At 41.3% G+C, this 26890-nt stretch overlaps 1 protein-coding gene across 1 annotated transcript in view; it reads left to right on the top strand.

The window, feature by feature from the left end:
- Positions 1–26890, top strand: part of KEL (Kell metallo-endopeptidase (Kell blood group)) — a 52844-nt gene that overhangs the window by 8815 nt on the left and 17139 nt on the right. Inside the window, exons 2-6 of the mRNA XM_034410902.3 lie at positions 2363–2495; positions 5985–6188; positions 8532–8656; positions 17472–17618; positions 18527–18592. Coding sequence (XP_034266793.2) covers positions 2363–2495; positions 5985–6188; positions 8532–8656; positions 17472–17618; positions 18527–18592 — 675 coding nt within the window. The remainder of the gene's footprint in view (positions 1–2362; positions 2496–5984; positions 6189–8531; positions 8657–17471; positions 17619–18526; positions 18593–26890) is intronic.

The raw sequence follows: 26890 nt of genomic DNA, 5'->3' as shown, positions 1-26890 counted from the left end.
CCTGTTTAGGGTGACCCGCTCCCTGCTCCACCAGGAAGCGCGGGAGGACCCCTTTGAGGGTAGAGCCAAGGATTTTGTTCAATATCTGTATGACAAAATCACTCAGATTCGGGAAGATCTGGACTCCGACTGGGTAGTCTCAGGGGGAGGGACTGGGGCAGGTCTTGAGAATGTTATCTGGGATGAGTTTGATCCTGTGACCCCTGAGGACATGGACAGAATTCTGGGTAGACTGAACGCGACCACTTGTTTATTGGACCCGTGTCCCTCCTGGTTAGTGCTGGCTTCTCGGGAGGTGACACGAGGCTGATTCCAGGGGATTATAAATGCTTCGTTGGGTGAGGGTGTCTTTCCTGCCACCTTGAAAGAGGCGGTGGTGAGGCCTCTCCTCAAGAAGCCTTCCCTGGAACAGGCAATGTTGGCAAATTATCGTCCGGTCTCCAACCTTCGTTTTGTGGTGAAGGTTGTTGAGAGTGTGGTCGCGCAACAGCTCCCCCAGCACCTGGATGAAACGACGTATCTGGATCCGTTCCAGTTGGGCTTCAGGCCCGGGTACAGCACAGAAACGGCATTGGTCGCGTTGGTTGATGATCTCTGGAGGGCTCGGGACAGGGGGTGCTCCTCTGTCCTGGTCCTGTTAGATCTCTCAGCGGCTTTTGATACCATCGACCATGGTATCATGCTGCACTGGTTGGAAGAGTTAGGGGTGGGAGGCACTGTGTTGCGGTGGTTCTCCTCCTTTCTCTCTGACCGGTCACAGTCTGTGTTGACAGGGGGACAGAGGTTGACCCCGAGGCGCCTCATATGTGGGGTGCCGCAAGGGTCGGTCCTCTCGCCTCTCCTGTTCAACATTTATGTGAAGCCGCTGGGCGAGATCATCCGTGGTTTCGGGGTGGAGTACCATCAGTACGCTGACGACACCCAGCTGTACATCTCCACCCCGGATCACCTCAACGATGCCCTTGAAGTGATGTCCCGGTGCCTGGAGGCCGTACGGATCTGGATGGGGAGGAACAGGCTCAGGCTCAACCCATCCAAGACCGAGTGGCTGTGGTTTCCGACGTCCCGATATAGTCAGTTGACACCATCACTGACTATTGGGGGCGAATCACTGGCCCCCATGGAGAGGGCTCGCAACTTGGGCGTCCTCCTGGATTCACGGCTGTCTTTAGAAGAGCACTTGACGGCCGTGACTGGGAGGATTTTTTTATCAGGTTCGCCTGATTCGCCAGTTGCGTCCCTTTCTGGATCGGGACTCGTTACGCACGGTCACTCATGCCCTCATCACCTCCCGCCTGGACTATTGTAATGCTCTCTACATGGGGCTCCCCTTGAGGAGCACCTGGAGGCTCCAAGTGGCGCAGAGTGCGGCCACGCGGGTGGTAATGGGAGTGTCATGGCACTCCCATGTGACACCTCTCCTGCGCGAGCTGCACTGGCTCCCGGTGGTCTTCCGGGTGCGCTTCAAGGTTTTGGTTACCACCTTTAAAGCGCTCCATGGCTTAGGACCTGGTTATCTACGGGACCGCCTACTACCACCAATAGCCTCCCACCGGCCAGTACGCTCTCATAGAGAGGGACTCCTCCGGGTGCCGTCAGCCAAACAGTGTTGGCTGGCGACTCCTAGGGGGAGAGCCTTCTCTGTGGGGGCACCTACCGTCCAGAATGAGCTCCCCCCAGAGATACGGAGGGTCCCGGATCTGTGCACCTTCCGCCGCGCTGTGAAGACTTTTCTATTCCATCAAGCGGTCTTGGCCTAATCTCCTCCCTCTTTTAATATGTAAATTTTAATCTGTTTTTAAATTATTGGGGTGTTTTAATTTGTCTGGGCCAAAATGATTTAATTTGATTTTATCTGGTTTTTAAATTTTTTGTATTTATGTATTTTATTGTTTGGCTGTTCACCGCCCTGAGTCCTTTGGGAGTAGGGCGGTATACAAATCAAATAAACTAAACTAAACTAAACTAAACTAAACTAAACTAAACTAAACTAAACTAAACTAAACTAAACTAAACTAAACTAAACTAAATATCAATGCAATATTAGTGTTTTTAAACAATTAAACAATTATTTTAAACAAATAAAATAATGTAAAACAATATTTTACAATAGAAAATAGCATCCAATGAAGGATTATTGTATAACTGTACTTCTTATATTTTAGATTGAGTGTAGAGAATTCATGCTGAACTACCACTCTTAGCCTCCTCCATTAATTCATTAATTAATGGAGTGTTTTGATACTTGTTCCCTGATTTTCACCTGACTTCACACTTCTCCTGATTTTGGTTCCTGGATAAAAATTATTGTAGTCCTGTCTACCTAAGAAAATAATTTGTTGCTGTGTTTCTCTGATTCCAGAGTGATGAAGGCCCAAGAGGGACTGTGCAAAGATGTCATCGAAGAAAATCCCTATTCCTTTATGTTCTACTCTTCAGTGCTGTTATTGGTCTTGTGTTGGTCATTGTCTTCTCCATCATTACACGTGATCTAGGTATTAGAGCTTTTCTTTTTTATGACTTATTCTGTGTTTGCTCATTTGAAGGCTCTCTCTTATCACTAGTTCTCTCCAGGTTAAGCATAAAAAAATGAGTGACAAAACCATTTTGTCAGATTGAGGGAATCAAAAATGCTTAATTAAATCTGAAGTTGCTTCATAAAGTTGCTTTAGGGTGGTTATGATGACTAAAAAGTATGGAAATTGCAATCCTACACAGAATTCTGTTCAGGAGCTTGTTGGGATTCTAGAAGTGATCTGCTTTTAAAAGAGGGTCAGTTGTTCCTGGTAGTGTATAGATGCTCTTTGTATGTATATCTTACAGAGCGTATTTGGATGAAATGCTAGCAAAAAACTGAAAGAACCTTTCCTTTGGGCTATATTCAGAGCAGCATGACAGCATAAGAAGGAAAATGAGGGAATCAAGTTTCAGAGCTTTAATGTTTACTTACCAGAATAATAATTTGTATTGATAAAGATCTTTACCAACTAAGATCACCACAGAATTATCAGAAAAGTTGCACATATTTTCGCAAAGTGTGATTATTGTGTTATGGAAATCTCATCTCACATTTCTGTACTCCCAGAAAACTCTTAAAAGATCTTTACATCTTAATGTTTAAACTGCTTCTTGAAAATCTCAAGACCCCCTCATTTATCATAGTTTCTCAGTGAAGATAGCAGTAAAATCAAAATACATTTGTAGAAAGCATTTAATACACTATTAGCAGTGGTGGGATTCAGCCAGTTTGCACCACTTCGGGAGAACCGGTTGTTAACTTTCTGAACAGTTTGGTGAACTGGTTGTTGGAAGAAATCATTAGGGCAGGGAACCAGTTGTTAAATTATTTGAATCCCACCACTGACTATTAGTCATATTTTCCTGTAATACTCTAAGTCAGGGTTGTCAAACTCCCAGCCCATCATGCACTGGCCACGCCCACACTCATTTTAGTGAAGGGGAGAAAAGTCCTGATATGTCGCATGATGCTGCCGTGACGACATGAGTTTGACACCTCTGCTCTAAGTATCTGCAAGATACTTGGTGATATACTCTCAGCTCACACAGTTTGGCACTGAGGTTCAGTAGATTTAGCCACAGGAACCTCATCCTGAGAAGAACTATTTCCTACACTCAGACACTCTGCAATGGGCACAGACTGAATTTTAAAAATACAGTTAGCTATTGTACAATGCATTGTCATTCTAAAACATAGCATCAACATATGTTTATGTTGAAAAATATGAATATTTTAATAGCATTAAAATATTCATGACATATTCAGTGTAAATATTTCTCCTTCGTTTAACTCTAGATATTCAGTTTGGCTTCCACCTTTTAGAAGGTACCATTTCTCTGATGCTTCATTGACCAAACAACATTACTGAAGCTTAAATATATATGGCCAAAAGAAAGACCTTGAGGAGGGAGTAGACAGATGATAACAAATTCTATTGTAGATTGTGCTTGGTCATTTATATTACCATTAATGATACAGTGTAAGATATATAGGTAAGTGATCTAGCCTGATTTATGTCATGTGACTTTCAAGGAATTCTGGGAAGCACATTCCAAAGGAATCGGTTACTTACATTTTCCTGAGCAATGTGGAACTTATTTTGAAAGAACAAAAAAATTCAAAGGAAAAATTAGATGGAAAACATCCATTAATCAAATTGCTTCTTATGGAAGTCCTCAGTAGTTTCCATCACCACCACCACCCACAACTCCAAAGATTGCATCCTAGAAGGCAGGGAAGAATTTCAACAAAATCTTAATTCCATTCTTCAATAGATCCATTCTTCAACAGATCCAGGAAATACAGACCTATCAGCCTGACCTCAATACCAGGGAAGATTCTGGAAAAGATAATCAAGCAACAAATCACCAAACACCTAGAAGCAAACAAAGTAATAACCAAAAGCCAACATGGGTTTGTCAAAAACAGATCATGCCAGACTAATCTTATTGCATTCTTTGATCAAGTGACAAAATTAGTGGACCAGAGGAACACTGTAGATATAATGCACTTGGACTTCAGTAAAGCATTTGATAAAGTAGACCGTAATCTACTACTAGATAAAGTAGAAAAATGTGGGTTAAACAGCATCACCACCAGATGGATTCATAACTGGCTGACCAACTGCACTCAATGTGTAGTCCTCAATGGAACTGCATCTACATGGAGGGAAGTATGCAGTGGAGTACCCCAAGGCTCTGTTTTAGGCCCAATACTCTTCAACTTCTTCATCAATGACTTGGACAAGGGGATAGATAGGGAACTCAACAAATTTGCAGATGACACCAAGCTGGCAGGAATAGCCAACACTCCAGAAGATAGGCTCAAGATACAGAAGGATCTTGACAGACTTGAACATTGGGCGCTATTTAAAAAAATGAAATTCAACAATGAAAAAAGTAAGGTTCTACATTTAGGGAAGAAAAACAAAATGCACAGGTACCATATATGTGGTACCTTGCTCAATAGTAGTAACTGTGTGAAGGATCTTGGAGTCCTAGTGGACAATCATTTAGATATGAGCCAGCAGTGGTGCAGCAGCTGCCAAAAAAGCCAACACAGTTCTGGGCTGCATAAACAGAGGGATAGAATCAAGATCATGTGAAGTGTTAATACCACTTTTTAATGCCTTGGTAAGGTCACACTTGAAATATTACATTCGGTTTTGGTCGCCACGATGTAAAAAAGATGTTGAGACTCTAGAAAGAGTGAAGAGTGTGGAGAAGAGCAACAAAGATGATTAGGGGACTGGAGGCTAAAACATATGTTGAACGGTTGCAGGGACTGGGTATGTCTAGTTTAATGAAAAGAAGGATTAGGGGAGACATGATAGCAGTGTTCCAATATCTCAAGGGTTGCCACAAAGAAGAGGGAGTAAAACTATTCTCCAAAGCACCTGAGAGTAGAACAAGAAGCAATGGGTAGAAACTAATCAAGGAAGGAAGCAACTTAGAACTAAGGAGAAATTTCCTGACAGTTAGAAGAATTAATAAGTGGAACAACTTGCCTGCAGAAGTTGTGAATGCTCCAACACTGGAAATTTTTAAGAAGGTGTTGGATAACCATTTGTCTGAAGTGGTGTAGGGTTTCCTGCCTGGGCAAGGGGTTGGACTAAAAGACCTCCAAGATCCCTTCCAACTCTGTTATTCTATTCTATTCTATTCTATTCTATTCTATTCTATTCTATTCTATTCTATTCTATTCTATTCTATTCTCTCCCCCTCCCCCTCCTTTATCTAAGATTCTAGACCAAGAAATCTCCTCTGTTCTGCCTTGCAGGCAGAGATTCTAAGCTGGCTCATTTATACACCCCTTACTTGCTCTAAGGAATTTTATTTTTCCTGATTTAGAAAGTTGTGCAAAGAAATGGATATATGCTATGGGTTTTCCTGCAGTTATAGTATAAAGCAATCTATACTTTTCAGTAAAGGCAAGATAATTTACAATTCCTCCTATGTTTTTCCAGAAAGCTGCAATACTGCGTCCTGCCTTGTGCTCTTGGGTAGACTGCAGAAGGCTCAGAACGGCACCATTGATCCTTGTGAAGACTTCTTCAATTATGCATGCGGCAACTGGGAGGCTAATAACACATGGGACATTGATATGCCCTCAATGAATATGTTTGATGTTCTTTTGGAAGAAAACTATCTCATCATGAAGAAACTTTTAGGTAGAGGGACAATACATATGGTTACTTCTATGGTCAGAATCCTATGCAGATATCTAGGGTGAGGGTGGGGAACAAAAACCAGGAATATATTCTAAATAGGACTGCTAGTAGTTATACCATTAATGCACATATACCATGTAACAGACATAGATTCATTAGTACAAAGATTCTTGACGCCAACTCCCTGTTATCAGAAAATCTACATCTATTCCCAGTTGCAACAGAACAAATTTAAAACCAATTCAGATGGTAATTTTTTATTTGGCAAGAGTATCACTAGATAACATTTCCTACTCTTTTGATATAAAGAGCATTTTTTTCCTAAATGTATCCAATTGGAGGGGTAAGTAGAGTCTTTAGCTAACCATTTCTTTATGCATTCCTTTTAAATCTGTTTATTCTTTTGAACCTATTATTTATTATTGGTTTATTTTTATTCATATTCCACTGTGAACCCATAATTTTAGGGATTTCTTTTTGATTAGATTATTTCATCAAGTGTTGTTCAGTTTGATGCACGAAGTATGATTCATTTGTTCATCCCAATTGTAGTACAATTACCAAAAATCACTGCTGCTTGCAGTGCTATATGCTTTCTTCTGACTGTTAAAAAAATTGATCGGATTCTGTTAGAGATTCTTGATAAAAAAAAATAAATTCAAATTTTATCACTAGAGTTTGTCCTCTTGGGATTCTGGGATGGTGATTATGAAGATGATCGTGATTTTAATGAATAGGTTTTGTGGCATGAACAGGTTTGAAACCCCTTGATTGTACTGTCCCCTCATTCTTAGCCATTTGTAAAGACCCTAGTAAGCCATAGTTTCCATATAACATTTAGAAATATATATTCTCCCCTATTAGTTGCCTACTTTCTTCTTGACTTTTCCTTTCTCAATTCTGCATATCTAACATCTCTACTGCTTCTGTTTCTCTTGCTCCTTTATGCTAAAGAAAAATGATAGCCAAGTCACCTAACATTATAAAAAAAAATTCAATACAATCAAAAACAAAAGTTTCAAATGGGAAAAGGCCTCCCATTAAAACATAAGGAATTCCAAACGTCAAATTCAAAAAGGTCCATTTGATACTCTTTTTGAATGTAGAGAGAACAGACCAATAAAGAAGAATATCTGTAGCTCAAGCTTGAAATAAGGCGTTCTTGATGCTCTCTGAGCTTGGTTGTTTTCTTGTAGACGTTTCATTACTCAAAGTAGGCAAAATCTCATGATGTTACCTTGTTACCTAGTTTGGATAATGAAACATCTGCAAGAAAACAATCAAGCTCAGAGAGCACCAAACACCCCTCGAGAGAACAGGGACAATAACAACTCAAAATAGATCCCTCATGTGAGTTTTTAAATCCAGCCAAATAATTTTTCTCTCAGAAGGATGCTACTTAATAAATCCCAGAGCAACTGCATTTCTCTATGGTATCATATCAACTTTCCAATTAATACAAAAGCATACAATGCATAATATATTCAGATAACATTTTTGGAGCTCTTTTTGGAGGAATTCAATATGTCATCATTAGCCATATTCAAAAGAAAGATAATTATGTAAACACAATGGAACCAAATTAATTTGACGATCAAACTTTGATTTCTGCAGCCATAATGTCTTTATGGTGCTTCTTCGCACATGTATTCTTCTTTCTTGCTGTGTTCTTCTTTGCTCTATTTTTTTCCTAATTTTATTTATTTATTCTATTGAAATAAGTAGCCTCAAGAAAAAGAAACCTGAAATACCTCATCGCCTTAATTTTAATTGACACATTTTTCTGCCTTGAATATCAAGGCATCTTATATTTCTGAATGTAGAAATATACTACAGATGGAACCGCTTCCATGGAGAAAGGGTCCATTCCCTGACCAATAAAAGGCAATGGGAATCTAACACATCTGAAGGAAGTGGTTGGGTAAAAGTATTGTACATTATGTCTTAATGCAGTAAAGCAAACATATGAATGCCAAAGCATATGGGGATGCTCATCTGTTCTCTGTTGAACTCATGGATATAATCTTAATATGATTTGATTTAATAAACTTAATATGATTTAAAGTTAGTATTTAGGGTTATTTCTGCTAGCCAGCCAAACCAATGTATTGGTTTCACTCAGATTTTCAAATAGCACCTCTTAAAGTTGATTACAAATACTTTAACATGCTAAAGAAGCACATACAGAAATAGAAAACACTGTTATGAGAATGAAGGAATTTTAGCTTTGTTTAACTATGTATTTTATAGCTTGTCATATTGAAAGGAATTTGGGTTGGGTCACATTTAAAAAATATTAATCTCCCAATGATTTTGTTGATTTTAACTCTTTCTCTTGTTCAGAGGAACCACAACTTGGGACTAACAGCTCAGCAAAGGAGAAAGCTGTGCGGTTTTATACCTCTTGCATGAATACAGATCAGATTGAAGCTCAAGGTGCTGAACCTTTGAAGAAGCTCATAAATGAGGTGATCACTGTACATTAATGTGTATGTCTGATTTTGCCCAGGCATAGATGTATTCTATTATAGGTTCCATCTCCTTCATATTGGCATTGAACATAACAAGCGTGATCATTTACTTTTTGGCCCAGAAACTCAAATAATTGATGGTTGGTTATGATGTTCCTATTTCTTATTGACATATATCTATAAAATATAAAGATTCTATACTGTCCAGCCTATATTTCTGCCCTTATTTTCTGTTGCTTTTTAAATTCTGTATCTACTTAGATTCATTTCTCATTGCCATTATTTCTCCCTTATTTGCTATTCTTAGGTGGATAGTTTCATCATTTTTAAAATGTCAACTCTCGGAACTTAATAGCTGGAATCCATTTTTAAAATGTACTCAATCTGAAAGATTTAAATTTAAAAATGTAATGATATGTGGGAATGACCTTGAGAGACAGGGAGAAGAGCCACAGCCAGAGAAATAGTTGGATAAGTGGGTGTTGCAAACATCTCAGAAGGAATCCTCCCTAATTTCTCAGACTGAACGGCAATGGGGAGAAATCTACTTTCACACTGGTAAAATTCTGTTAGTGTAACCTTACAACAAAGTAGAATTAGTTCATCTGGGCGCACTTCTTGTCTGGACTAACTCACAAGGCTGACAAAAAGTGGTAAGCCTATATTTCTAATTAAGGATAAATCACACTTCCTTGTCAAAATAAAATAATAATGCATTTTAATATATATTTTTTCTTCTACTCTCTCCTACACTATTATTTTTATTTAAATTTCATCCATTTCATATTTGTTCCTTGTTTTTATGTAAAGCAACATATAAAATCTATAAACAATTCTCATCGGTAAAGGCTTCATTCACATTTTCTTTTTTTCTATAAAAAACAATATTTTAAACCCTTTTAAAGAAGCCAGTTTCTATAATCATTAAATCTATCAGCAATTCTTATTAATAATCAAAAATTCATTCATACTCTTCATGTTTCTAATAGTTTTTCTAGAATCACCTTTTTCCGATCTTAAAAATCACTTCTCTTAATAACAATAATAAAAGATAAAAAAGGGAAGAGAAAGGGAGAAGAAAAAAATAAAAAAGAGAAAAAAAATAAGAAAAAAAATAAAATAAAAAGATAAGAGTATGGCAAAGAGAATTAAAAAAAAGAATTTCACCAAAAAAACAAAAATAGAGAAGAGAGGAATAAAATAAAAGAGTAATAAAGTAAATAAAAAAAAGAAAAATAAAAAAAAGAAGAGGTAACAAAGAGAGTAAAAGAAGAGGAAATCTCCTCCTTACATCATTTAAACCTCAATTACATAAAAAACATTTACATCCCTTTTAATTAGACTATAGTATTTTTCATCTTGCTACAATTTTTTTCCCTTTTCAATTCCAAATGTCAATAAAATTATAAAGACTAAGAAGTTTAGTTCTTTTTTATTCCCAATATGGTATTGTCATATCTTCTTCCGTTTCTACGCCCTTTCCTTTTGCTGCCATGCCTTTAATCAGTTTTAATTGTCCAATTAACTTCTTCTTGACAGGCAACCATTTTAGCTTCCTCTGCCACGTCTGCTTAGTTTAAATTGTTCCATCTTATTTCTTTCCTTGAAACCTTAAACAAATTAGGAATCCCCAAAGTTGGACCTCCTTGATTGTTTCCATAACAGACCAATTTAGGTAGCAAGATACATTGTGTCTGAGTTAATTCAAAAGTAATCCACAAATTTAAACTTTCACTTCTCCACGACATGACTCCATTTTAACCATTCTGTAATTCTCCGATAGGCTTTCCTGGTTGCTTCAAAAAATTTCTGCTTACCACCTCTTCCCTCTTTGTCTCTCCAGAAGTAATCCAGTTCAATAACAAAGAGTTTCAAAGTTTTACAATTTCCAACAATAATAAAGATAATTCATAAATGGGTCTCTTCCTCTGGCAAATAACTTTCCTAAATCTTCTTGCCCTCACAATCTGTAGCCACTGTTTAAGGCTAGGGGCTCTCTTGTTAAAATCCATTTTTTAAGTGCTGCTCCCGCCTGGGTTAAATCACTCACCCGGCTTCCAAACAGTTTGCTCTATTTCTTCGCTTCTTCCTCCTGCACATCGCTTTTCCCGGTTGTCACAGCCTCGAGGCAGCCGCCATGGCTGCCGCTGAGCCACCGCCGACGCAGAGGGTAATCCTCCGGCCCCGAGGAACCTTCCCGTTCCTCTCGGCCGACCGAGGGGGTCCCTCTCTTTCCCCCTGTCCCTTCAGGACAGGATAGGTCCGTAGACCTGCCGGCAGCAGCATATCAGACAGGGTTTTCTCAGGGCTCACTTTTATTATTTGTTTTCTTTTGTGGCTAGTTGTTGGACAGATTACTGTGATGATGTAGCCTTGGACATAAAGTTCTTTCCAAATCTATTTTTCTGAACCTTTCTTAAAGGTTAATTACTATTAATAGGCCAATCACAGATCTAATACTACAGAGTTTTCATAGTTCCTTAAAGGCAATATTTTTTCCCCCAGAAAAGTCATCTTAATTTCCATATTCAGCTCCCATTCTTCAAATAAGGCAATTTCAGGGCAGGGAAAAATGCATATATGAATCATCCCATAGGAACTTCTCCTTGGTTTTCATATTACTTTCTGGGTGCCAATATAGCTATAAGCATTGATCAAGTGAACAGGGAGAACCAATAGGCGTTTGCTGTGGAATTCATATAAATTAATTATTATTATTATACTTTATTGTCAGTGCACAACATATGTACAATGAGATTGGTTGAGCTCCTTCAATGCACCCCCCAACACAATACAACTCACAGTGAAGACAGAAAATCCCTAACCCAATAAATCATATTAACAAAACACCCAGGCCTATTGCACCAGTGTGAACATGTTACACATTGAGCCAGCCCTGCAGTCCATCATACTACATAGTTATGCTGTTATTTCTCATTCAGGATTCTGACAGTCCACGGATAAAAACTGTTCTTCAACCTGTTTGTGCGGCTGGCTATACTTCTATATCTCCTTCCCGATGGTAGGAGGGTAAAGAAGTGATGACCAGGGTGAGAGTTGTCCCTGAGAATTTCCCTCACTCTTCTAAGGCAACAAGCCCTAGCAATCTCATCTAGTAGTATCAGGGGACAGCCCACGGTGTTTTGTGCTGTACTCACCACCAGTGGTGGGATTCAAGTAATTTAACAACTGGTTCTCTGCCCTAATGATTTCTTCCAACAACCAGTTTGCCAAACTGCTCAGACAGTTAACATCCAGTTCTCCCGAAGTGGTGCGAACTGGCTGAATCCCACCACTGCTCACCATCCTCTGTAATGTTTTTCTATCCATGGCTGTCAGACCAGCATGCCATACCATGATGCAATAAGTAAGGACACTTTCTATTGTGGACCGGTAAAAGGAGGTCATCAGTTGTTGTTCCACCCTGTTTTTATGCAAGACACTCAGGAAATAGAATTTCTGTTGGGCCTTCCTGGCCACCTGGATCATGTTGTTTTTCCAGGTGAGGTCTTCGCTGTGATGGACTCCCAGGAATTTAAAGGAGGAAACTCTCTCTACACAGCCCCCCTCAATGTAAAGTGGGGCAGGTTCCTCTCTCTTCCTCTGGAAGTTTGACATCTGAGAAGGTAACAAATAGAAATAAATTATTTTTCCATTTATGGTGAAATGAAGGTGAATGGACCTAACTTTGCTGCTGTGACTTGCAACAATTGGGAGATACGTTTGCAACTAGTGCAAGCAAATGGCACTAATGGAAGAAATACTGCAGTTGGATGAGCAAGGGACTAACAACTGTTAAGAAGATAAAACAAAATTATTAGATTAAATAAAGGCACATTACAACAGGAGTCAGGAGTGGAAGCAACTTTCCAAAGGGAAGAGAATCAAACAAAGAAGCAAATTGAAAGGGAGTGACAACAAGAACAAGACAGGCAGAAGGAACATTGCAGGACAGAAACTCAGAAATGGTTTTCTGGTAACAACAAAGGAAATGAATTAAATATTCTAGGGAAGGAAAACCAGGGTGGACTAAGCAAATGAGCAACTAGAGTTTTAAAGAGCAGATGCCTGAAAGAGAACTTAGAGGAGAAAATTTAGTTTGGATTGTATGGTTTTGAAAATAGAAATTAAGCAGGAGAATTACTTACCAGTTTCTGCCAATCCAGTGATTTCTTCTTTTCTAATATATTATTCAAACAACCTATGCATGACACCTGTGTACATTGACAACACAAGATGGAGTACATAGAAATCAAATCAATGTTATAATTGATACAAGAAGGTAGAAAACCTCAGCTATAGCAGCAAAAATATGAAACAGTTAATGTGAAAGTTACAACAATGTGCAGAAGAACAAAGCCAACTAATTTCTACTATATTAGCATATAGCCTCCATTTTCAATGAGAACATCAAGGATCACTTTGAAATCCTGAACCTCATTAATAGAGAAACCATGGAATGAAATCAAACAAAATGTTAAGTACAGATGTGGAAAAAAACCCTGTCAAAGACCAAAAAAACAGAAGGAAGCAAACTAGATGTCAGAACAAGGAAAATTGCAACGAAGAGAAGAGAAGCTAAAGTCATGAAAGACAAATACCTCAGGAAGGAGGTATTTTACAGTTCTTCTAGAAGAGACAAGAAGCTATAATACATCTGTAAGAATGTAGGATATGGAAACAATAATAGAAAAACAGGAACAGTTTTTCAAAAGATCTCTGAAGTCAGAAGGAGTTTCCAATTTTGAAATGGTATGTGGGAGGACACCAAGTAACTGATACCTTAGAAATGATTTCCTATTTACAAGAATCCCTAGTACTACTAGATGAAGTTAGAACGGCACCCCTTTGGTCATCAAGTTGGAAGAATATAAGAACTTATGGAATAATTATAGAAATATAACATGCAACAGAAGAAGAATCAGTAAAAATTCCAGTGAAACTATGTTAGCAAATCTGGAGAACAATACATTGTGCAACAGATTGAAAGGAGTCTTCTACATACCAGTAACCAAAAAAAAGAGAGGAAGCGTTCCACATAATAGCAAAATAATGCTGATGATCATGCAACACATATTTATTTCCTTACATGGAAATAATCATTTCCTTATATTTGTTTCCTTACATGGAGAAGGAGATGCCAGAAATTTAAACTGGTTTTTAAAAAGGCAAAAAGGCATCATGAGTTTATTATTGCTGGAGCATAATGAATAGAAAAGAAAGCCGAAGAGGGGGGGAAAAAATCAATATGTGCTTCATTGACTATAAAAAAACTTTCACCTTGCCAGCCACAAGAAGCTGTGGAATTTTCCAGAGCTGTGGAAGAAGGGGTGGGGGGTGTTGGTCAACCTATTTTCCAAAGCATCTGAAGGAAGAACAAGAAGCAATGTATGGAAACTAATCAAGGAGAGAATCAACCTAGAAATAAGGAAAAGTCTCCTGACAGTTAGAACAATTAATCAGTGGACCAACTTGCCATTAGAAGTTCTGGGTGCTCCACCACTGGAGATTTTTAAGAAGAGATTGGACAACCACTTGTCTGAAATAGTATAAGGCCATGATGGCAAATTTATGGCCTGTGTGCCATAGGTGGCATGTGGAGCCATATCGGTGGGCATGTGAGCTTAGCTCCAGCGCACATGCGTGAGCCGGCCAGCTGATTTTCGTGTCTTCTCGGCCCACCAGAAGTTGGGAAACAGACTGTTCCTGCATCTGAAGGGCCTGGGGGGGGTAGGGAAGGCCCATTTTTTGCTCTCCCCAGGGTCCAGAGCCTCTCTAGGAGCCTGGGGAGGGCGAAAATGCCTTCCCCACCCCCCGGAGGCCCTCTGGAGGCTGGAAATGGCCCATTTGTGACCAGAAGTCAGCAAACGGGCTGTTTCCTACCTCCGGAGGACCTCTGGGGAGTGGGGAAGGCCGTTTTCTCCCTCCCCAGGCTCCTAGAGAGGCTCTGGACCCTGGGGAGAGCAAAAAAACAGGCCTACCGGCTCACCAGAAGTTGGCAAACAGGCCATATCCGGCCTCTGGAGGGCCTCCGGGGGGGGGAGGGAGGCCGTTTTTGCCCACCCAGGCTCCTAGAGAGGTTCTGGAGCCTGAGGAGAGCAAAAAACAGTCCTACTGGCCCACTGTGCCATCGCATGCCAAAAGCGGTGGGAGTGCAAGGGGGGGTCGCGCACGCATGCATGGAGGGCAGGGCACATAGAATTATAGGTGTGGTCACGCATGCGCGTGACCCCCCCACACACACACACTTCCCCCACTTTTGGCACATGATTGCACAAAGGTTAGCCATCACTGTATAGGGTCTCCTGCTTGAGCAGGGGGTTGGACTAGAAAACCTCTTAGGTCCCTTCCAATTCTGTTATTCTGTTATTTTTGAATACAGATAACTGAAAATGCAAATTATCTGTAAACTCTAATAACGAAAGTCAAGAAGCACTGTGAAAACCCATGAGACTATGATTAAATGTAAAGAAAATCAAACTAATATCAACATGTACTGCAAGGAGTTTTAAAACTGATTATAAAGACATTGAAATGATAGATAACTTCTGCCTTTTAGAATCAAGTATCAGAGTAAAGATATAGCAATCAAGACATTTTTCAGGCTAGCATACAATATGGGGGCAGTAAAGATATTTACCCTGTTTCCCCCAAAATGAGACATCCCCTGATAAGACCAATCATGCTTTTGAGTGCATGGCAATATGGCCAAGCGCTTATTTCAGGGTTCAAAAAAATATAAGACAGGGTCTTATTTTCAGGGAAACATGGTAGATGCCACGACGTGTATGAAATAGCTTTCTTTGTGACCCTCTGGGGAAGAAACAGGGTAGAAAGAGTATTGATGACTTTGAATGTTGTTGCTAGAGAAGGCCCTTGATAATATTAGAGACAGCTAAGAAAACAAACAAATGAATCATAGCAGAAATCAAACCAGATTTCTCACTTGGAAGAAATAGAAGAGTTTCAAGCAGCAAAGCGGGAGGATTCAATTACACTGGAAAATGAGTTAATCACTGAAAGCCTGAAGGGTCAGCTTGGGGACTGATCATCCTGGAGGAAATTTATGTATATGATTTACTAAGATTCACCGCTGACTTGGTAGAGCTTAATCAAACAATTATTCAAGTTCTTTGGTATGCAGATTCAGATTTTAAAAGATCTACAGAGTACTTGGTAAAAGTATTAGACATTAAAAAATCTTTTTGCTTTGAGAGTTATTATGAGCAACATGTCAAATTATTTTTATTTATATAATATTTCCCTCAGTAAATGTCCCTCCATTAGAAGGTTTCTTTGCAAAAATTACTGAGGTAAAGTGAATGAAAGATACATGGAATGCTGCAGTATCTTATCAAGGCCATGATTCATTTTGATAATTTTTTTCATTTTCAGATAGGCAAAAAGTTGCTTCAGATAAGTCTTATTATCTAATGACTTACCTCCTCAATGATATTAGGTGGTATCTCGATGTCAGCATTTTCACTTTATAATTCTGTTTACTCACTGTTTCTTCTGTCTATATTGGGTACTATATAACTACAAGAAATGTGTTAAAAAAGGAGGGAGCAGGAAAATTGTGCTGTTAGGGTTCATCATCTGAGGGAGGGCTGTAAGTCCATCAATAAGTTCAAATAATAGTGGAGTGAAACGATAGCATTCTGGTAGGGAAAAAAAAACCTCTTTTGTCCCATAACACAATTTTGACAGAAATATTAATACTCTTATTTCGGGGAGGGGGGGTGTCAAAATTTTGCATTAGTTTTAATGATGACATGTGGACTGAGGAATACAACTAGATGAGCTAAATCTACTTTGGTGTAAGGCTACATTATTAGAATCTTGCAAGTCTGAAAGTACAAATTTCCTGCCTGCCATTTTTAACTGCTTGACCCATTAGGGAAGCTCCTTCCTATCTTCCTTCCTTCCTTCCTTCCTTCCTTCCTTCCTTCCTTCCTTCCTTCCTTCCTTCCTTCCTTCCTTTCTTTCTTTCTTTCTTTCTTTCTTTCTTTCTTTCTTCTCTCTCTTGTATGATGGCTTCCAAGGCAGCATTGCCTCTCTCTTTTCCTCAGGGTAATCCATGCATTCCGTTACAGGGATTATTGTTTTAAGGTAAGTACAGTGTAGCCGGACATTTATCAGGATGGCAAATGAGGAAAGAAAAGAATGAAACCTGTCCTTACATATGATGGTGATGGTGCTTATTATTATTATGGTTTCATTTATTTTAAAAGGAGTCTTAGTTGAGTCCATTTCTGAAATCAAATTTGAACTGAGCATTTTCCGATTCAGAACTTATACAACTCAGAGGCTGGTTGGAAAGAAGGACTCTGTTTATTGATGAGCAGAAGCAACAACAGCATGCAGTTCTGGGATAGCTGACAAACTGGGGTTAGGATAGGTGGGCTTTTATACATTCTTTCAGGTTTTGTGTTTTAAATGCTCCAGGGGGTTGTGCAATGTAGTAAACTTTATCTCTTTTGCTATTCTAATGGGAAGGGGGGGGAGTTAATACTAATATGTCCTAAAAGTCATGTCCTGTCCTTCTTAATCCCATCAGCAGGAGCTTTGTTTGTGAATAGATTGACCCAGTCTTTCTTAATGGACACAAAATATCCATCTCTAAAGACTTTAAGTATCTGCTGGAGGCTGTTTTGCCAGAAGACTGGGGTTGTCTTTAAGAACATGTTTTCTCCATTTCTCCTTTGGGGAAATATAATATTCTGCCTCTTTTTTAATCTTCCCCAAATTATTTCATTCTCTGAGGAAGGGGGCTTCCTACAGTAACAATGTTCAAATTTTCTTTGTTCAGATTGGTGGTTGGAATATCACCGGTTCCTGGAAACAAACAGATTTTAACCAAACTCTTCAGATACTCATGGAAAAATACAGTACTTTTCCATTCTTCAAAGCATACGTGAAACCCAGTTCATCTGATCCAAGCACCAATATTATCCAGGTAGGATTACTAGAAGACAACGTTTAGGCAATGCAGTGAAAATGTTTAATTCAAATATATGCATTTTCCTGTATGAAGTTACCTTATGCAGAGTCGGAACAACGGAATTAGCACACAGAATATGACCATCAGCGGCTATGAACATTCAGTTCTCAAAACACATATGATAAATCTCTTTCCTTTCCATGTTATATCAGGATTCAGGTTTAATGATCCCCCCATAAAAAAAAAATCAATGGAAATTTGAGCATTTTTGTTTTTTATATATTTTCATGTACTCCTACATAGATATGTGAACATGCTTCTTTAGTGCAATTTTTGGAGGTCAGGAAAGAGAAAGAGAGAGGGAGGGAGAGAGGGAGGGAGGGAGAGAGAGAGCGCGCTAAGCTCTTCTGAAAAATGCATCTACCACTGTTCACAACATTCAGTAAATTTTCATACTGAGGTTTAGAGTGTGAAGGATTACATAGCTTTTTTTAAGTTAAGGTAAGATAGTAGCTAGATCTGATACCATACTTGCATTGGCATCATTGCTCTGTCTAGTGGAATTAGAAATGCTTATTGGTCCCAAACAAAATCCATGATAGAATAGATGATTTATTATCAACAAAAACAACTCAGAATGTATTGTTTTCCTCTTTGAAAATTACATCTGATAGATTATCACATGCAAAATTAATGCAAATTTGTGCCATTGCTGATAACAACTTGACAATGTAAACTCTTCTGTTTACAATGCTCTCTTCTTGTCAGCAATTTTGCAGAAGTCAGTATTCTCTCAACACCTTTCTCCCTCCCTTTCCTTCTTTCCTTCTTTCCTTTCTTTCCCTTACAATTACTTTTTGATTATTCTTACCCTGTTTATAATATAGCTGATATTACTATCTATCCTTGTTTTCTTTTTTCAGATTGACCATCCAGAATTTGACTTGCGACTAGAATACTATTTTGAAAGAAATGTGAATTATCCCCAGGTAAGCTGTGTTAAATGATTAATTTACTGTTTCTGGTTTAGTCATTTCTCAAGTCAGTCTCTATATCTTGTGCTTGTTGTGTGAAACTGACAATATATTGTGAGGTGGGTCACAAGGTCTCATTCATCTATGATGTGTATTACTGTACTGTACTGAGAAATTTAAATGGATGATATTGCTTGTCTGTGGTTTTACAGTGGCATCAACTCATGGTGGGGATCAGTGGTAGGTTTCACATTTTGTTACTACTGGTTCGCGCCATGCGGGCCTGCCTTCCGCTCATGCGTCCTGCCTCAAAAACGTGCCTAAATAGGATGCATACAGCTGGGCCCACCTGCGATTTCCGCTACCGGTTTGCCTGAACCAGTCCGAACTGGCTGAATACCACCTCTGGTGGGGATTGGAAGTCTCCATTGTAATCACCTTAATCACCCGGTAATTTGTCCAAATTGAAATATACTATGGTCTTTATATGGCATTGAATCAGTGGGACACTTTGAAGAAACTTGGTTTATCTATCCTAATAGCCTTCCTGAATGAACTAGCTGAGATGATGTGAAGTATGCTATTAAAGAACTCCAGGATAATGATCCTACAAAAATTCAACAATTCAATTTATGCTGAAGCTGACACTTTATGCCTTCTATGTTAACTGTAAATCATTCTAAAACTATATCTAGACAAAACTATAATTATGACATTAAACTGTCTTAGTATAGGGTAGGACATGCTCTCACATTAATTCTGGCCTGGGATATGGGTAGAATGAATTTGATACTGGAGGAAGAGATAATAGTTATTCCAATATGATGCTCAGAACTTCATTCCCCATCAAAAAAAGTAAAAGGAAGCATTAAGGGCATCCACCCTTGACAACTGTTGGAATCTAGTGGATTCTTGGCTGCTCTGGGGTTTTTGCAGAAGCCAGAGTTAATAATCTTGTTTTAATCTACTACCGGTATACAGGACAAAAGTATATTCAACTGCTTTGAATGTTTTTGATCTATTCTGTACAAGAGGAAAACAAAAGATATTGAGGCAATTGCTCTAAATTGTTTTATTTAGGATTGTAGATAAAAAAACCTTCTCTCTAGTTCTCCTGAAATCTCTGGCCATGGAGCAGGTCAGGAGATAACTGAAGTATAAGTGGCATGGTATTTACAATGGCAGTGCACACAGTCCTGCTTGTTGGGTGGCATAAAAAGTTGTAAAGAAGACTTCTTCACATCTTTAAATAATTGTTCAGCTTATCTTTTAAAAGTGGGTTTACTATTATTAAAGAATTTATTGCCATTGCCTCAAATAAACTGAATTTACAGTTTTCAATTACTTGCTTGACAGATTTAGAAGGCACTGAGGATAAAATTGCTCATCTTCATGCTAATGTGAACACAGTTTTGATTTCAAATCTACTGAACTGTACCTTGTACCTCCTGATGCCTGTAGTTATGATAAGATGTCTTGTTCACTTGACCATATTACCTTATTCAGTGATCATCTCAGAAAATAGCAATTGCTGACTGTGCCCGTGCTCTCCAAAAGTTGTGTTGTGGGATCTTGTAAATAGTAATTCATTCCCACCCCAAAGGTGCTTTTTCAAAAGGCAACTAGACTGTTTTTCCTTGAAGACATTTCGCTTCTCATCCAAGAAGCTTCTTCTGACTGAATGGTGACAGATGGAAGGATTTATATTCCATTCTCCACCATTCAGTCAGAAGTTAAGAAGCTTCTTGGATGAGAAGCAAAATGTCTTCAAGGAAAAGCAAAGTCCAGTTGCCTTTTGAAAAAGCACCTTTGGGACAACCATGACCTGGATGACTGAAAATCTCCATAGTCATTTTATTCCAATGCTATCTATCATTTATATTAAACTGTGGCTGTCATAAATGTTGGCTCTGTTATTTTCAGCATGCAAATCACACTAAGGCTTACTATTCCATAGAATCTGAGTTCGGAGAGTCTCTGCCTGGATGTAGTGGTAAGATAGCTGGATAAATTAAATTGTTAGATTGAATCCTGGCAAAGTGATTATGTTTTTGGCAGATGATTCCAAAAGGTATCATTGTCTTTGTAGCCATGTGATTTCTGTTTAAGAGAATTTATTGTCAACTTTAGTTGATATGCTTTCTTGAACAAGGACATCTAAATACAGGGTCATTCTTGAAATGGAAACCACATATTTAGACCTCTAGTATGGTCTATATAGGGCTGCTGTTGTGCTTGGTGTGGAAACTGCAGTTGGTACATAATCTGAGAGCCACAAGGGGCAGTTGCATATCCACAATGTTATACCTCTGCCAAAGCATTTGCACTGGCTGCTAGTTAGCTACCAATCCACGTTCAGATTTTCATTTTTGACTTGACTTAACAACTTGAGACCACAACAGCTGAAAATATACCTTCATCATTACAGATCTGTCAGTTGCTAAGGTCATCTAGGGAGGTTCTGTTTCATGAGACAGGATTAACAGGGTATTGTCTTGTGGTTATTCCCAAATGGACCTTCTTTGTAGTGGCACCTATACTCTAGAATCCTCTCTCTTTTGAAATTCATGAGGTGCCTACTATTATGTCTGTTGAGTATTGAATGGCAGATTTGAATGGACCAATCAGGGACAAGAGCAGGAAATTCATAGGACCGTCAGTGGCTGAAGCCGCGGACAGCTCCTAGCTATAAAAGGAGCTGCTGTGGCTAGCATTGCCATTGTGATTTACGGAGCTAATAAAAGTGTTAGATTCTACTGCGTGTCCTGTCCTTTTCTTGTGCTCATGACTTAACACTGGCGACGAAGGTGGGATCCTAGGACAGAAAACGAAGTACTAAACCTCCACAGCAATCACCAGCTACCCCAATCAATGGCCACGAGATCGGTCAGATCATCGACTATCACTATGCCTTCAATCAGCCCACCCGCACCATTCAACCCGGCTGGAGAAGACTGGGAATCTTATATGGAAAGATTCCATATGTACATGGAAGGGAATGACCTCTTAAGCCTGTCGGAGCAGAGGAAGACAGCCATATTCCTCACACACTGTGGAGCCGCAGGGTTCAAAATGGCAAAAGGACTCGCAGTCCTTACAGAATTGAGAACGATGTCCTGGACAGACCTACAAAGCATCCTCAAGGCGCACTACGCTCCCCAAGCCTCTTCCCTGGTAAGAAGAGATGAGTTTTACCGGAGGGACCAGAGGGAAGGCGAGTCGATCAGTGAATTTGTCGCAACCTTGAGGGAGATAGCCGCAGCCTGCAATTTTTTAAACTTAGAAGAGGCTATGAGGGATCGGCTAGTATTGAGACTAAAAGACCTTACATTGCAAAGCAGACTGCTAGCCAAGCTTCAGATAACCTTCAAGGAGGCGCTGGAAGAAGCCACAGCATCAGAGGCATCCCAGAAATCCGCGGCAGCCATGAAAAAAGTGAACAAAGGGCCACAAGGGAAAGAGGAATTAGTGTGGGCTCCCGGCCGGCTTGAGGGGGCGCTGCGCCGGGAGGCTCACGTTGGGAAGGCGGGTGTGGTGAGCGTGTGTGTGCTTGGCTGCTGGTCCTCCCTCCCACCTTCTCTCTGTATCGGAGAGGCAAAGTGGCCTGGTTTCTGCCATCCCGGCACTCTGGTAGCGCTGCCCGTGGGGGTCCAGATGCGGTGGAGGCCGCTGCCACCATTGCCATCACCATCACCATCACCGCCTGAAGGACTGCGAGTATCGGCAGATCCCGCCGGGCACCCCGGCTGCCCCCACCGCATCTGGACCCCTGAGCTCCGTAGCCACCAGCACCACTCCCACGACTCTGGCTTCGCAGCCCCGCTGCAAATGGGACGTTTTCCCCGGGCGCAACCGGTTCTATTGTGGCGGGCACCTCATGCTGGCGCGGCACAGCAGCGTCTTTCTCCTCACGGTTGGCCTCATTGTGGTCACCAGCGGCCTCTTCTTTGCCTTCGACTGTCCATTCCTGGCTCATAACTTGACCATGGCCATTCCTATCATTGCTGGCATCCTCTTCTTTTTTGTCATCAGCTGTTTGCTACAAACCAGCTTCAGAGATCCCGGTATTTTGCCCAGAGCCACCCCCAGATCTGGAGAAATGGATTGACAACCTCGGCACTTCCACTTATCGGCCACCTGCCCGAACCATGGAAATTGTAATAAACAAGTATATGGTGAAAGAGGAATCCGGGGTTCACTATGAGGACATACAAACAGAATCAGAAGAAGAGGAAGAGGATGAGGTCCACCACCTACAAACGGACCAGAGAGGCAAGCCACGAAGAAAAGGGAGGCTAGAATTCCAGTGCGCAGGCTGCGAGGGAAATCACCCCAGGGCAGAGTGCAGGTTCCGTGATGTCATATGCCAACGATGCGACCGAAAAGGGCATATAATGAGACCCTGCAGGGCGTCTCAACCAGCAGCCCGAAGAAGCCACCCGAACCGCCTGCCAAGCTCACCGCCACCCAACCGTTCATTCAAACCAAGCGGAAAAAAGCAATCATTTGGAAGAAGTCACAGAAGCAAGGACTCTGGATTGGAGCAAGGCGAGACCCACCAAATGTTAATAGTGGGTCATGTGAGTGCGGGAAAGTCCAATAAGATGGCGGCGACTGTACTCATCGAGGGGAGACCCTGCAAAATGGAGGTCAACTCGGGGTTCTGCCTATCCATGGTTTCCTGGACAACGATACAACAGCTGGTTCCAGGCATCAAATCCAACGCACTCAAGCAACAAAGATTGACTCTCGTAGACTACCAAAGGAAACCGAATCCCAGTAGTTGGCATGGGAAGATTCAATGTTGCCTACAAAACCTTCAAGGCAAAGTTACCCCTCACCATCGTGGACTGGGACAGACCTAGTCTATTGGGCCTGGAGTGGTTCGAGCCGTTAGGACTGGCGGTAACAGGTATCGACCACATCAACAACTGCGGCTGGGAAGAAGACCTGATGACAGAATTCGCAGAAGTATTCAACGGTGAATTAGGCAAGTACACGGGGTCCCCAATATCCTTTAACCTAGACCCCCAAGTTGCCCCTGTCCGGATTAAACCCAGGAGGGTCCCTTTTGCTCTAAGGCCCAAAATAGATGAGCAAATAGACAAGCTAGTTCCTCAAGGAGTATTAGAGCCTACAGACCATGCGAAGTGGGAGACACCCATCGTCACCCCAGTTAAGCCAGATGGGTCAGTGCGCATCTGTGGTGACTACGAAAGTACAGTAAATAAAGCCCTACAACAGAGCGCTTACCTGATACCAGTGGTGCAACATCTGCTTCACTCGTTGGGCCGCGGAAAGATATTCGCTAAACTATATCTGGCACAGACATATCAGCAGCTGCCTGTAGATGATGCCACAGCCAAAGCCCAAACAATTGTAACGCACAGGGGTGCCTTCAAGTGCAAGCGATTACAATTTGGAGTCAGTGTAGCCCCAGGATTGTTCCAAAGCCTGATAAAATGATTACTACAAGGGATTGAGGGAGTTGTCCCATATTTCGACAACATACTCATCTCAGCAAGGAATTTAGACCAGCTGAAGCAACGCTAAGAGAAGTGCTATCTAGATTCCGAGAGGTGGGGCTCAAAGTAAAAAAGAATAAATGCAACTTGGCAGAAAAGCAAGTAGAATTCCTGGGGTACTTAATTGATGAATCAGGAATAAGACCCACTCCTGGAAAGTTGAGGGCAATTAAAGAGGCACCCACACCAAAAAACAAAATGGAGCTGCAAGCTTTCTTAGGATTACTGAACTTTTATAATATCTTCCTACCACAGAAAGCTACAACTGCTGAACGGCTCCACTGGCTACTGGATAAGACAACGGAATGGAAGTGGGGGAAGAAGGAAGGAACGGCATTCGAAGAAATAAAAAAACTGCTAACATTGGACAGAGTATTAGTCCAGTACAGCGGAACGCTGCCAATCCATTTGACTTGTGACGCATCGCCTTTTGACATCGGAGCTGTACTAAGCCATTGCATGCCAAATGGAAGAGAGGCCCCCATAGCATTTTACTCCAGAACGTTGTCCAAGCCAGAGAGGAACTACAGCCAGCTAGATAAAGAGGCATTGGCTGCAGTAGCTGGAATAAAAAGATTCCATGAGTATTTGTATGGCCGGAGATTCAAACTCATCACCGACCATAAACCATTACTGGGCATCATCGCTGGAGACAAACCCACACCCCCCATTCTATCGTCAAGAATGCTTCGCTGGATAGAGTTTTTAACAGCCTATGACCAGCTGAAATACAAGCCTGGCAAAACAATCAACCACGCTGACGCCCTCAGCAGATGCCCGCTTCCAGTAATAGAGGAAGATCCAGCCCCAGTATCAACCACACTGCTCATTGAGACTATGGAAAGTGCTCAAATCTCTGCTGCAGACATCGCGAGAGCCACCGCGAAAGACAAAACCCTGGCACGGGTTTTAAATTGGGTCTGGAAGGGCTGGGCAGAAGCGAATGTGGACACAGAATTTCAACCATTCAAATCCAGATGAACCGAACTGTCGGGACTCAAGGGGTGCATTTTGTGAGGGGACAGAATCATAATTCCCGAGATGCTGAGGCAGGACATCCTAACTTATTACATGAGAGGCACCCGGGAATAGTGAAGATGAAGGCGTTGGCAAGAAGCTATGTATGGTGGCCTGGAATGGATAAAGAGATAGAGGCCTGGGTAGCAACATGCACACCCTGCCAAGAATCATGACCGGCACCACACACTGCACCCACACACGATTGGGAGAACCCGGGAACACCCTGGGCAAGGATACACATAGACTTTGCAGGGCCATACCAGGGCAACATGTTCCTAATAATAGTGGACGCATTTTCAAAATGGTTAGAAGTATTCCTGATGCCTTCAACAACCATGGAAGCCGTTATCCGAACATTGAGAAGACTGTTTGCAATGCACGACTTGCTGGTATCTGATAATGGGCCCCAATTACCGCTAACGCATTCAAGATGTTCCTAGCCAACCAGGGAGTCTGACACACATTATCAGCGCTGGGAAAGCCATCCACTAACAGGCTTGCCGAACGAATGGTGAGAACGACCAAAGAAACGTTGGCACAGCTGGAGCCCGGGGACATGCAAGCCAGCGCTGGGAAAGCCATCCACTAACAGGCTTGCCGAACGAATGGTGAGAACGACCAAAGAAACGTTGGCACAGCTGGAGCCCGGGGACATGCAAGCCAAAATAGACAAGCTGCTCATGATCCAGCACATCACGCTGAGCGCATCCACTCACCAAAGCCCAGCGGAATTGCTGATGGAAAGAAAGCTGTGATCTCCATTAGATAGATTGCACCCTCAGTACAGCACCGAGAAACCCACAGACTCCACGAAACAAGATCCGTAAATTCCAAGTGGGGGACAAAGTTTACGCTAAAAATTTCAGCAGCAACCCCCTCTGGATACCGGGAGAAATAACCCAAATCACAGGGGCACTGTCGTACAGGTTGCAGACCGAGGACGGCCGACAGTGGAAACACCACATCAACCAGCTCAGGGGCAGAGTGACAAGGAACGAACTCGGCCCACCAGACAGAGACCAGACCCTACTACAGGCACAAGCACCAAATACCATGAGAAGAGACTCAACCCCGAATAGAGGCAGTGGACACTTACCTGAAGTCCAGGAGAAGGAACCGAACGTCAGCGACAATCCACCATGTTGTCCGGGGGAGGAAGGGAGTAACACCCAAGAAAATAATTCCACTCCAGCGAATGAGAGTTCCAGAGGCGGAGCTGGCAGAGCCACGGGACTCGACCTCTCACTCCAAGAACACCGAAATGACTGAACTGTGCAGGTGAAGTCGCAAATCGAAACGACCCACCTACCTGCGTGACTATGTTGCCTAGGGACTTCAGAATTGGTTATTCTAATTAGAGGGGAGGGGTGTTGAGTATTGAATGGCAGATTTGAACGGACCAATCAGGGACAAGAGCGGGAAATTCATAGGACCGTCAGTGGCTAAAGTCGCGGACAGCTCCTAGCTATAAAAGGAGCTGCTGTGGCTAGCATTGCCATTGCGATTTACGGAGCTAATAAAAGTGTTAGATTCTACTGCGTGTCCTGTCCTTTTCTTGCGCCCACGACTTAACAATGTCTTTTAAGTCTCTGGAATAGAATACAATAACAGAGTTGGAAGGGATCTTGGAGGTTTTCTAGTCCAACCCCCTGCTTAGGCAGGATACCCTACACCATTTCAGAGAAATGGTTATCCAATCTCTTCTAAAAAACTTCCAGTGTTGGAGCATTCACAACTTCTGGAGGCAAGCTGTTCCACTGATTAATTG

Source organism: Pantherophis guttatus, chromosome 2 (assembly GCF_059756535.1).
Source record: "Pantherophis guttatus breed Tessera chromosome 2, ASM5975653v1, whole genome shotgun sequence".
NCBI classification, from domain to species: domain Eukaryota; kingdom Metazoa; phylum Chordata; class Lepidosauria; order Squamata; family Colubridae; genus Pantherophis; species Pantherophis guttatus.
The sequence above is the reverse complement of the archived record's forward strand: the minus strand, read 5'-3'. Positions and strand labels throughout refer to the sequence as shown.